At 41.8% G+C, this 13,767-nt stretch overlaps 1 protein-coding gene across 2 annotated transcripts; it reads right to left on the reverse strand.

Annotated features, from left to right (window-relative positions):
- Nucleotides 1-673: 673 nt before the first annotated feature.
- DNAJC9 (DnaJ heat shock protein family (Hsp40) member C9) lies at nt 674-11,449 on the reverse strand. Of its 2 annotated transcripts, XM_034777040.1 has the most exons (6): nt 10,889-11,449; nt 10,473-10,613; nt 4,699-4,953; nt 3,558-3,644; nt 2,406-2,446; nt 674-1,359 (listed from the first exon to the last, which is right to left on the reverse strand). In XM_034777040.1, exons 1-6 carry the CDS (start codon nt 11,066-11,068, stop codon nt 1,329-1,331), a joined length of 735 nt encoding a protein of 244 aa, XP_034632931.1. In that variant the 5' UTR covers nt 11,069-11,449; the 3' UTR covers nt 674-1,328. The 2 variants fall into 2 exon arrangements, with proteins under 2 accessions (XP_034632931.1, XP_034632930.1); XM_034777039.1 differs by lacking the exon at nt 2,406-2,446 and having other exon boundaries at nt 10,889-11,443.
- Between the last annotated feature and the right edge of the window lie 2,318 nt (nt 11,450-13,767).

Below are 13,767 nucleotides of genomic sequence, written 5' to 3' on the forward strand. Positions count from 1 at the left end.
TAATTCTCAAAAAACTCAATCGTTTCAATACAGTTCTAGTCAACCTTAAATTCAGGGAGTGATCTTAGAAACTGATGAGTACCTGTAACTTCCATTAGCTTCAAGTTGCAAATGTTCAGCACCTGACTACTAAAAAGGCCTACAAAAACAGGTTTCACAAAATAAAATAAGGCTGTGTCTAAATACAGTTTCTTTCAGCTAATGCATTTTTTAAAATTAACTGTCCCTCCAATTTATACCAAGGCATATTACATGAATTTCTGCTGCCTTTATATTATTATTACTAGACTTACTACAGGACTATTACTTCATAAGAAAAAAATCTAAATGAAGTTGCTTAAATTACTTGTATTTTTACAATAGACCAGTTCTATGAGAACTTTCATACAACTTACAGAAAGAGGGCTTCATTATGGAAATAATGAACTTGTAACAGGCCTCTTGCAGGACAAATGTCAACATAACCGCATGCCATTGTGGGACTATATGTCCATCATTTTGCTTGAATGGTTGGTTTTCTGTCAGATGCTGTAATATCATGCAGTATTACTTAATGTTAGGCAATTCAACATCAGGTGTTTGAACAGACAGTCAATTTCATTATTACTGTTCTATTTTAGACATCTATAAAAACACTTGCAAAAACATGGGGTTGAAAAAACAAGAGTACTGCGGTTTTGCAAAAACATTTTTATTTAAGCTAGCTTTCAAAAATATCTTTAATAAAACCACAAATATTGAAAAACTCTTGCCCTGCTGAACAGAAGTGCAAAGACCATAAGAAGAGCAACAGGATATTACAGAGGAAACTGGTAAGCATGAACAGAACTAGAAAATAAGATATTCAGGTAACATGCCACATAGACCAACATTTTTAAGACTATCAATCCTGTTAAATTACATTGTTTTGCCACCAACAGTCTCACTAGTTGGGTTCTGATGTGCTTACACAATTCAAATTTTGACAGACATATAGATCCCAAATAGTACATTTACAACCCTTATCTGGAGCACAATGGTAATCCAATAACCTATTTAATCCTAACTAAAATTTAGGAGAAGATTTAAAATAGTGTCACCAAAAAGTTTGTTTTCATCTCACTTGCTATCATATCTTCCCAGCCACAATGAATTGATGCGCATGTGCTCTACACTGGAAGTCAGGAAGGTTGCAGAGATTCACTGGAACTTAGGTGTTCATTTGTGGATTGACATAAAGGCTAGAAAGTCAATAGATAACTATTTCTTTGCCTTCTTGGGTGCTGTTTTCTTTCCTCCTTTTTTGGAATTGTTTCCATACTTTGCTTCCATTTGAGCCAGAAAGTCATCTATTTCTTTTTTTCTATCTTTATTTCTGCTCTATAAAATGAATGAGAAATCTGTTTACCAAAAAGTCATTGTGAGATCCAACTTCATTAGAATAATCTGTATAGTTAAATAAGATGTTGAGATGTACTAAGCGAATATGGAAGATGTAATATAATTATGTAAAAATCTATGGTCCACCTTAATCTAGTATCTAAAAATAAATGTCAAGATAAAGGCTAGAAAAGGGCAACAAAAATATTAACTGATTGACAATGGGGGTGGGTTCCTGGAAGGAGGTAACAGACCAGAATTATATTCTGGGAAGGAGAAATGATCTAGGTATCTAATTTGTTTATACAAATACAGCATAAGAAACTCATAGGAGGCTCCCTTGCCATTAACTAAAGTAGTTACAATTCAAAAATATAACCTAAACAGCAGTACATTTCCTCCGCCACCCCTACAAACATATCAGCAAGCATAATTCAAACTAACATCTTCACATCCCCTTCCAAAGCAAACCATCCCTCCTGTAGCCACCTCAGTGTTTTCTAAATGCCTACTCAGATGGACCTTGCTGGATATGGGGAAGATCCGCAGATTCAGGCTATTTCAGATCAAGGCGGGGAGAACAGATGCAGTGAATTCCAAAGTCAAGGGTTCTTCATGCAACACCCTTTGTCAGAAGCTCCCTCATATATACAGAGGGAGCTCAAAGTCAAACTCAGGCACCTCCACCAGCCTCAACTGTGACAGTATGTCATGGGGAGTAACGCAATTCCTCAAACAGAAAAATCTCAGGTCGCTTATAGCTTGCTTTTCAAAGGGGCTGAGCATGCAGTTCTCCTTGATTTCAATGGACTAGTGGCTGCTCAGCACTTCTGAGAAGCAGCCACAGAACTTTATAGGTAAAAACCAATACCTTAAACTTCCACCTAGAAAACACTAAGCAGCCACTAAAGCTCTTGGAGTATTGATATAATGTGTTCACAGGAAGACCCTTCACCTAACTATCAAGTTACTATATTCTTCATAGCTTCAGATTTTAAATAAATGTGAAGTGTAAACTCAAGTAGAATGCACTGCAGTTGTCCTACCTACAGGTGACAGAAGCACAGATCAGAGCAGCATGGTCCACCTCAGAAAAAAAAAAAAAAGATGTAGCCTCCTGGCCAGACATGGATAGTAAAAAGCCAACTTGGTTGCAGATGCTCTTTTGTCCTTTAAAAACAGCTGAGAATCTAACTACATCCCTCAAGATGTGACCTCTGAGGATGTCTGGCCTTCATTTGTAATCAGAGGAAATTATAACATCTTTGCTAACTACAAGTTGCGTCTTCCAATCGCTAATATTCTCAGGATTCAAACTCAGCTTTCTTGCCCTTATTCATGGCCCAAATTTGCCTACTTCACAACACGATCTGGGATGGACAAGCTACCTATATAAAGCTGGATGTTATCAGTATGAGAACACTTCAACATCTCAGTAATGAGTGGTCTCACATGCACATTAAATAAGGAGTGACAGACTAGATCCTTATGGTACCCAACAGGATAGAGACCTCAGGGCAGACTACCACCACACAACCTGTGGAATCTTTCAGAGAGTAAAGTACAAAGCTAATGAAGAACATTCGTGTCTACACCCATCAGGGACTGCAAACACATCAATGGTTCCTTTATTGTGGTGTCTATTCAGTACAGGTCTGCCGCATCTTAGGTGCATTTAACATGCGCGATTTCAGCTTTACGTGGTTGGCAAAAACAAAACAAAAAACAAAAAAGAGAAAAATAACAATTTAAATACTGTTTCTGTAGTGTGGGCGATTCCGCCCGCCATTACACTCAATGTAATTTTGACTATGTGATTTTCGCTTTAGGCGCTGACTGCGGAACGTAACCCCAGCGTAAGATGAGACAGACCTATATAACAATTCCTAGGTTCCCAATCTAAACTTTCATGGTTTATTTGGGACCAGAATAAGTATAACTACTGTGAACCAGGTTATCCAAGTGAATTTATTAAATAAAATTTTGTATCATATTCAGTGTTAATCAGAGCCTTCTGAAGACTAAATGAAAGGCATAACATTCAACAATAGGACTCATTCTAATCTCCAGTAGATTTTTTCCAATATGCAATGATCTGCAACCATATTAGCCTACTGGCACTTGGGCACCAAAAGGTAACAACTATCTGAAGTCAAAGACATAAAAATGCCTTCTCTACAGAGATCCTCAAAGCTTACTTGAATTAGTGCTTTCAAGTCATCTTCCCCATCACCAAGACCGAGTTCTTCTCTGGTCTTTTCTGCCTCTTTAGCTTCTTCTTGAGCCTGAAATAGTAACTAGCTGCTTAGACGAAAACAAACAGCATGTTATTTGACCAAAGTTTTATTACAACAGTTATTGAATACTTCCTTTTGTGTCTAAATACAAAACAGAGGAGCAAAGTAGCAAAAAAACTCTAGTGGAAAAAGTTATTTGTTCAAAGTTGTTTGGCCTTAAAGTGTTGTCTGCATTAAACAAATGTCCAATACTGGTTCCGCTATTAGGAAATCCTGCTATGTTTTTGCTTCTTCACATCTGAATTTTAACTTTTATCATTCGACTATCAATAAAATTGCTGCATGCACTGTCTGGTATAAAGAATAAATATACAGTAGGATTCCAGAAGTCAGTTTTTTGGCCTAACACTGTCCCTCTAGATTTGGGTCAAGAGACACTGATCTGCTCCAATATTTTGAACTTTGATAAGCTGTTAGCAAAGTAGGTATGGTATTCAAACAAATGAAATGCAAGTAGAAAGTAATATATAAGTGCCTATTATTGTACTGAAACCCTTAGCAGCAAACTGACTGCAATTAAAAGACATGACATTTGAAAAACTAAGGCTATGTTTATATGTAAGGCTGCACCGCTGTAAGGTCTCCTGTGTAGCCACTCTATGCCGGTGGGAGAAAGCTCTCCTTCCGGCATAATTAAACCACCCCTAAGGAGTGGCAATAGTTATATCGGCAGGAGAACATCTCCTGCCAACAAAGTGCTGTCCACACTGGCACTTTTGTCAATGAAACTTATGTCAGTCAGAGGGGTTCGGTTTTTTTCCACACCCCTGACTGACAGAAGTTTTGCCAACAAAAGTGCTAGTGTAGACAAAGCCTTAGTTACTGTTGAAAAGACAAAATAGAAAGTTTCTAGACTTAGATTCAAACTTTAAGTCCAGCAACTCATGATGGTGTCTCAGTTCTTTCTTTATAAAACTCATCCTATGTTTTTCCAATGGGGAGAGAATTTGTACATAAAGGAAGATTTGAAAAGACTACTTCCTGCCAAGTGTAAATATTCAATAATTTCCCCCTTTAACCCCTTGCATGTGCAGTAACATACCCTCCTTTTCCTTGCATTCATTTTTTGCTTAGACTCTTTTACAAAGACTTTGTAGGATGGAACTTCTCCAGAGTCAATGGCTTGTTGTATGATCTTCCTTATTCTTGGCTCATCTGTATAATCAACACACAGCACAGATTCCATAATTTTGTCTATGTCTCCCTTGAAATCTTCATATGCTGCTTTAACATCAGCCAGCTCTTCTTCTGAACCTTTGTACTTCTTTTCAAAGTCTTCAATATCTTTTATGGTGATCTGAAATTTTAAAAATTAAGTTAAAACATCATGAATTACAAGATTTATTTACCACAAAAGGCAAATTCTCAACGTCAGATTAGAAAAGAAATTTAGATACACATTCAAGTTTTCCAACCCAAAATTTGATGTTAAAATTATTCTAAAAAGGGAAATGAAGGTTATTCACCAGTAATGGGAGTTCTTCAGGAAGGACTCTACCCATTCAAACTCATAGGACAATTTGAAAAGCAGTACTGTCATCTGAAGGAAGTGGGACATGGAGGCTCTAATAAACTGAGCATCCTATTGGAATGCTAGGTGTAATGCATAATGTCCATGTAGAAGCTCTGCAAATTTCTACAATGGGCATATGCTTAAGGCATGTCAAGGAGGCCCTCGTTACTCTTGTGGAATGCGATCTACACTGAAGTGCTGCAGCTCTGCTGCTGTAGCAATTTAAGTATAGACATACCCTAAGGTACTGAGGCTTGGTCTACACTACAGAGTTAGGTCCATGTAAGGCAGCTGACATCGACCTAATTATGTCTGCGTCTACACTAGAATGATGCTTCCGCTGAAGTAACTGGCCTGCTACACCGACATAATAACTGCACCTCCACGAGGTTAGGGCGATGCAGTGTCCGTGTAGACCGGGGTGGGCAAACCTTTTTAGCCTGAGAGTCACATCGGGAAATAGAAATTGTATGTCAGGCCATGAATGCTCACAAAATTGAGGTTGTGATGCAGTCTCTGGGGTGGGGCTAGGGATGAGGAGTTCGGGGTATAGGAGGGTGCTCTGGGCTGGGACTGAGGGTTCAGAGGGGATCAGGGCTGGGGCAGGGGTGCATGTTCCAGCTGGGGGTATGGGCTCTGGGGTGGGGCTGAAAGGTTTGGGATGCAGGAGGCTGCTCTATGCTGGGATTGGGGGGTTTGGAGAGTGGGAGGGGGATCAGGGCTGGGGCAGGGGCGTGGGGAGAGGCTATGGGGTGCAGGCTCCGAGCGGTGCTTATCTCAAGCAGCTCCTAGAAGCACTGGCATGTCCCTTCTCCGGCTCCTATGCATGGAGCAGCTCCCGACCCTCGGAGCAGGGCCATGCCGCGGCTTCCGGGAGCCGTGTGGTACGGCCCCCAACCCAGCGCCCCGGCTGGAGCGCCGGAGCAGGGCTGAGCTGCGTAGTGCGGCCCCTGACCCGGCGCCCCAGTGGGAGCTCACAGTCTGACTTAAAATAGTTCGTGAGCCGGGTCCGGCCTGCAGGCTGTAGTTTGCCCACCCCTGGGTAGATACTGTGTTACTTACATTGGTTCTTGGCTGTCATTCTTGTCAGTTTCATGGCTGCCTGGACTCAGAGCAGCAGTGCTGGGGCTCACATCTGGAGCCCTGAAACTGACAAAAATGACAATTTCACTGCTGGTAGGCTCCATGCTGTGAAATTGAGCCCAACCTGGGCTCACAGCTTCCCTCCCACCCCAAGTTATCAGCCAGCCACCAGGCTCAAAACTGGAGTTTCCACCCCAGAAGACAGCCTGAGCTGTGAGTCCAGCCTGGTTATTCTTACCAAGTAATACATACTTTATTTTAGTCTGATCTCCTGCACTTTGCAGGTCACAGGACCTCATCCACCCACTTCTGTAATAGACCCATAATTTCTGGCTGAGTTACTGAAGTCCTCAAATCATTAAAGATTTAAAATTACAGAGAATTCACCATTTACACTAGTTTAAACCTGCAAGTGACCCATGTCCCATGCTGCAGAGGAAGGTGAAAACCCCCAGGGTCTCTGCCAATCTGACCCGGCATAAAATTCCTTCCTGACCCCAAATATGGGTTTCAGTTAGACCCTAAGCATGTGGGCAAGACCCACCAGGCAGATACCTGGGAAAGAACTATCTGTAGTAACTCAGAGCCCTATCCATCTAGCGTCCCATCTCTGGCCATTGGGGATTTTTGCAACTGGCAGTCGCCAATGGGCCACATGCCATTGTAGGCACTCCAATCACACCATCCCCTCCATAAACTTGTCAAGCTGAGTCTTGAAGCCAGATTTTTTGCCCCCACTGCTCCCCTTAAAAGCAGCTACACATTCAAGTTGGAGAAGAGATACCAAGATTGAACTTTATCATTTAGTAACTACATTATTTTAAGAGCATCAGCCTCCAGGCTAACTGACTTTTGAATCATCAGCATCTCATGATAAAAGCCCATTGAAATAACTAGTATCATCAAGGACGCCTGAGAGAAGACCATGTATTGGTCCTCTCCTTTGACACCACTGCAGTTTGAGATTGCCCCAAATCTGATCAAAGTACACTATAAACTCATTGCTGTAAGCCACTATTGACTGAACCTTGATGAAGGCAATCTAGTGAGTCTATGTAGAGCCAATGGAAATTTTTCTGCCCACTATCTTCTTCTAGGTCCCTAACCATCACTTTTGCTCTTGGTTTACACCTGAAGCATCTTGTTGCTATAGATGAACATCTACCCAACTGATCAGTGACATGTTTTAATTCAGCTAGAGCAGGGTGGATTTGATTTAAATCATGAGTCAGGAAGACTCGATTTAAGCATGAAATTCTGCATAAAAGTGCATTCTTGTTGGTTGTTATAACCTTAATACACATTCTTCACAACTCAGAGATCGATGTAAGTTTCATTTTTAGAAGGTACACACACTATACATTTTTAAAGTGATTTATTTTGAAAACTTTTCAGATTAGTATTACAACTATATCAGAAAACGAATGATTGTTTGGTTATTTCATTTACCAAAGGTAATTGAAGCAGATATTTATGAAGTCATTGGGAGGTGAACTATCTCCAATTCAACAGGTTAATCATTAATATTTGGAGGATTTTCTTGACATGCTGTATTAGGAGGAGAATATCACCAGACAGACATTTAAATTGTTTTAACTAAAAACAACAACATTCTGTATTCTGGATTTTTTTCTTCAATGGCAAACAAAATATTTTAACAAAACAAACATATAAATTTTTGAATTTAGTTAAACATTCAAGTTTTTTAAAATCAGGTTTGTTTTTGTTAAAATTGTTTTTAACTAAATAGTCAAAGAATACTTTTTTTTAAATAAATAAATTAAAATTGACTATGAGGTTGACATGAGAAACTTAAAATACTGGCTTCTGTAGCTAACTCAGTCGTCTTCAGCTTCCTTTTCCTGTTTGTTCATAATCTGGAAAAGAAAAACAAGCTTTCCTGCTTTTTCAGGTCCCAAATGATTTCTCAATTTGGAATGACTTAATCCAAAAGAAGAAAATATTCTTTCTACACCGGCAGAAGACGCTACTGCTGTTAAAAGTGAGATTATCACTTCAACAGTCTCTGAATCCAAGTGCTTAAGTGACTTCCACCAGTTCACTGGTGTGACTCTCTTTAAAACATCATCAGCAAACATATATTTCTTGAATGGTTCACCCTTAGCTCTGAAGTTTATTATAGTTGGCATTATGGAGGGATGATTGCTGGATGTCCATGTCATAGCCAACTCCTCTTCTTCAGCAGTTAAGGTTTGACCCTGGTACCGAGTATTGAGAATATTTGCAAGAAAATGAGCTGGAGATAGTGCTTGTCCCATTCGTTTTTTTAATGCTTGTAATTTAACTCTGTCATTGCATATCTCTCTTTTTAAGATCTCACTCAGTTCCTTCCAAATTTCAACAGCGTCAGCAATAAAACAGCTATTTCCTTGTATTTTGTTCAAGGCTACAGAAATAGGCTTCAGGGTACTCAGCATATGTTGAACATTTCTCTTAAGCCCAATGTTGAGAACTTTGGCTGTGACAGTGCCGTCTATTTTTTCACTATTTTGTTCACAAACTGTCATCAGATTAGGCCAGTTCTTGATATAGTGCTCAAAACAGTCCACTACTGAGTTCCATCGCACGTCTTGTGGGAGAGTTAGCTTGGTCCCTCCCACTTTTTTCAGAGCAGCTGATGCAAAGTGGTTGTTGCGGAAGTATTTTGCAATTTCAACAACATTAGCCTTTATTTCTGGAATACCGAAGTCTTTGGCTAGGAGGTGCATCAAATGAGCACTGCAACCGTATGTTATTAGCTTGGGACTCTCTTCTAAATTTCTTCTCATCTTGGATACATTTGCAACATTGTCTGTGACCAAGCTGCGTACTAGACATTTGAATTTGTTTTCACAGTTTGTTATAGCTTTTCCTACTACTTCTTGTAAGTATTCTGCTGTGTGTGCATTTCCTGATGTATCAATTGTTTCTGTAAGGAAGACATTCCCTTCTTCTGTTGTCACACAAGCACATACAACAGGATCATTGTGGACATTGCTCCACCCATCAAGACTCAAGTTAACAATTTCACCCTCTAGACCTTTTGCACACTGCTCAATTTCTCTTTCATACACTTTATCCAGCAATTTGCCTGCAACATCTGCTCTGTTGGGTGGACTGTATCCTGGTCTTAATGACTGAACCATGTTAATGAAGTGTGGGTTCTCAATCGTATGGAAAGGAGAATTTGTTGCATAAACAAACCGGGCAATTTTTTCATCAATTACCTCTTTTTGTAATCTGCTGGTTCTTATCACAAACTTATCTACAGTTGTTTCTAGGTGATGGAGATTTTTTTTTCTTTTTGCTACAGGTGATATACTGTGGCTATGTGACATACATGATGTGACTGAAACACTATCATTGACAGATAACTCTGAAACTATAGAAAATGATGGTGATCTTGAAGGTGGATAGTCTTCAGAATCCTGTATGTTGAGGATGGATTCTCCTAAACAAAGTAAGTCAATACAGTTATTTAATTATTATTACCATACTGCTCATTTAGTATTACTCGTTGCATTCACTGACACTCAGTACTACTTTAAAGGTGAAATTATAAAAGGAAGATCTGCCTATTTCAGCTATTTCTTTATCACAACTGCATCTAAAATGATAGTACCATAGAGTAACAACTCTCAAACGTAAGAATTCAAGAATAGTCCAGAAGGAAGACAGGCAGTCCGTAAGAAAGAAGTATGAATTTAAAAAGTTTACCAACCTGAAGATCCTGCATGGTCAGACATGTTCCTTTCATCATCTTCAATGTAACTTCCTCCTGAGAAGGAACACTTCTCATGATGTTGTTTCATTCGTGCAACCAAGCCTTGCATTTCTTTGTTGCACTGTTTGCATTTTGCACGCATGCCTGTCTTACCCACAGGTAGAGGAACTTCATTAAAATATTCCCAAACTGGGTCTCTTTTACGGCCTGCTGCCATTATAGGTTTTCCCTTCTAGTGAGAGAATGGTAGAGCAACAGAATTAGCAACTGCCTAGGACAGTACAACACTAGGGCAGATATGGTAGATAGCTGGAAAGAAAACAAGTTCCCCTTAACCAGGGCCACAGCACTTTTAGAGCATGCACCAGATGTAGAGATCATTATCTAGCAATTCCAGACACATCCTCTCTTCCAGGAGCACTAGATCTGGGACTCACTCAGTAGCAGAGCTAAGGATTCCCCTAGGTCATTAGCCCTTCACTGCAACAGCCCCTACCTTCTTGAAGAGCAGTCTCCAGTATTCCTCCCAGTCGCGGTCCTGGCTCAGAACGTCTGACTCCTCATCTACAATCCCCTGCTCGTCATACAGCGCCCGCTGGTCCTGGTCACTCAGTACCGCATACACCTTGCCTAGGAACTGAGGAAACAACCGTCACCCTCTGCAGCGAGTCTCCGTGCAGCGGCCCGCCCCCTCCCACTGGACAGCCACGGGACGCAGCCTTCGCTGCGGGGGAGTCAAGACGCTGCTCACAAGCAGCCGTGGCCCTGCAGCTCCACAGGCGCGGAGCCCGAGCGCTTACACAAAGCGGCTATCAGCACAACAGGGGCCAATAGCGGTGCCCACTCCTGGGGAGGCGGCAGGGGTGCTCGGCCCGGGGGGCGTCTCTCTTCCCTTCACCACCGCGAGCTCACCTGGAAGTGCCGGGTCGCCTCCTCCTTGCGGTCTGGGGCCGCGCGGTCCGGATGGACCCGCAGCGAGACCCTGTGGTAGCCGCGGCGGATCTCATCCCCCGAGGCCTCCCGTCTGACGCCCAGCACTTGATAGAGGTCGGCGGCGCCGAACGCCGCCTCGCACTGCTCCAGCAGCCCCATCCCGCCGCTGGCACCTCGGTAGCGCCGCGCGACTAGCGGATTCGTTTCGCGGGCCGAGTTTGGCGCGCGCGCTACGTCTGCGACCCGCGCGGCTTTACGGCCGGGTCTGGAACTGCCGCAAAGATGCGCAGTTGAGGCAGGGAGAGCAACTAAATTCCGCAGCCCTTAGCTGTCGTGAATACAGCCCCGCCCCCAGGAAGTTTCGCGTTAGACGGCGGGCTGGCCGTCCCTGGGACTTCCCCAGTAGGAAGCGGGACTAGCCGCTGCCCACGGGTCCCTGCCCTGTGCGTCGTCCCAACACTCAGCGAGATGTCGGCGCCCAGAGCGGTGTGAAGCGCAGGGCCGGTCTGATCTCACGTTGGGGCTGCGCTCAGCCGCCTGACGCACTTTGTCTGTCTCGCGGCTGTTACTGAGCATGCGTGATACCATCTGGGGAAGCCAGGCCTCAGTCCTAATGACCGTCTTCGCTGCTGCTCGGGCCGGGGGCTAAACGGAGGGGAGCGACGCGCAGAATCTGTCGAGGGGGAAAGTGATTGAGCACTGGGAGTTAAACAGCTGGAGGAGGCAGGGGAAGGCGAGGGGCCTACGGGCAGGACGGTAACCACAGGGTGGGCGTTATCTCGTATGAAATCCTTCTCCAAGGCAAAATTTCACTGTTACTTTAGATTTCAAAGTAGCAGCTGTGTTAGTCTGTATCTGCAAAAAGAACAGTACTTGTGGCACCTTAAGAGATTTCAGATGCATCTGAAGAAGTGGGCTGTAGCCCACAAAAGCTTATGCTGAAATAAATTTGTTAGTCTCTAAGGTACCACAAATACTCCTGTTCTTTTTACTGTTACTTTACCTGCTATAGGCTCACACCAGCACCAGATTCATACTTCTGCTCTAACCTCGCCCAAGTAATCCATATACCTGAAACAGTTGTACATTCCTATAACATTCAGTATCATTTCGAATTTCCAGTACCATGATACCCATTTCCTTTCTAATGGAAGACTTCCCCATCTTGCACACACTGAAGTGTACACTTTATTACTTCACGGGTTGTATGCATAGATGTTTATTTTTCTACTGAGTTTATACTTTTAATGGCATATTTTAATTTCATAACCTTTTACCTGTACTACATATTATTATAATACATTTCAGTAATGTTCTTCATTGACACATTTACCATTCTGTACTGCCAAAAATCAAGGATATTTTTAAAATGAATTATCCAGTTACTCCTGAGCATTGGTTGGATAGTAGGCATAGTTCAGATCTCATCTACTGTGTCTTTGGGAGAAACTAAAGTGCCTTATGTCTCCACTATGTTTTTACAACAGGATAGCTAATTCATTTATTTACCTTACTAGTTAAACCACATTTTCTTAACATGGACCACAAACTAGAATGCTGACAGATGTTAAATGAATCATTATTCATAGTTTGACAATTCTGATACTATTCTGTGGCTAACATTGCTTCTTTGCCATCAAAGGTACGTGCATCTAAATATCTGTAGCCCCCCTCCGCACCCCATTTGTGTAGGTGTCATGGAAAACCAGTTAAAGCTAAATGAATTAACAGAAGCTTTCCCCTCCTTGCTTTCCCTTATTAAGTATTTGTCTACATGGTGTCACTATAAAGATGTGAAGTGAATGCACATAAGTTACAGCACCTTAAACTTCCATGGATGCTCTCATTCAGAAGTGGCCTTAGTTTTGACAGTGGCAGTCAGGGGAACCCCACTAGTGGGGCAGGCTCAACCCAGGCTGAACCATAGCTTCTCCCTTCTTGGGAGAGCTCAGCTTTCATTTTTAAAGATGTACACATATAGGATTTGTGGTTGGAAACCAATGTGAGTAGAAAGGCTGACGAGCAGAGTAAAATACACCAGACTGTGCTGCAGGGTGTTAATGCTAAAGTGTAATGGTGACACGTCAGAAGCCAACACTGACTACCATATCTTGGTCACGTCAGCAAGGGTTTCTCTCATTCCTATAGCACCTGGCCTAAACTGCTAAATAGTGTGGTCATTATCCACTACCCTCTCCCCCTCCACTATTATTCCTGTCCTAACTACAGCAATTGCATGCATCAAAGTGTAATATCAACAAAATATAATAGTTTAGCAGTCTTAATATGACTGAACAGCTAGAAACAGTAGGAACAAACATTATATGCAATGTACTGGATTGAAGAGTCCTCTATCATCAAGTTTCTGCTCCCCACGTAGATACTTACAGACTAATTAAGTCACCTCTTCATGTTCATTTTGGTAAAATAGATATTAAATAGATTGAGCTTGAAGCTGTCACTATAAGGCATTCTTATAACAATCAATCCTTTAATCATTCTCATGTCTCTTCTCTGAACTGTCTCCGATTTTTCAACATCCTTTTTGAATTGTAGATACCAGTACTGGACATAGTATTCTAGTACCCAGTGCCAAATACAAAGGTAATACAACCTTCCATACTCTTATTCAATATTGCCATTTATATATTCCAGGATTTCATTAGAAATGATCAAATAGTTTTCACTGTATATAATGTTTTATCAGCTTATTCATGCTACTGTTATGGAAGATTAGTCAGAGGCAGGAATTCTCAAACTTCATTGCACCACGACCCCCTTCTGACAACAAAAATTACTACATGACCCCAGGAGAAGGGACCAAAGCCTGAAGCCACCCGAGCCCTGTGGCCCAGGGG

The sequence above is a fragment of the Trachemys scripta genome, chromosome 7 (genome assembly GCF_013100865.1).
Source record: "Trachemys scripta elegans isolate TJP31775 chromosome 7, CAS_Tse_1.0, whole genome shotgun sequence".
Lineage (NCBI taxonomy): Eukaryota > Metazoa > Chordata > Testudines > Emydidae > Trachemys > Trachemys scripta.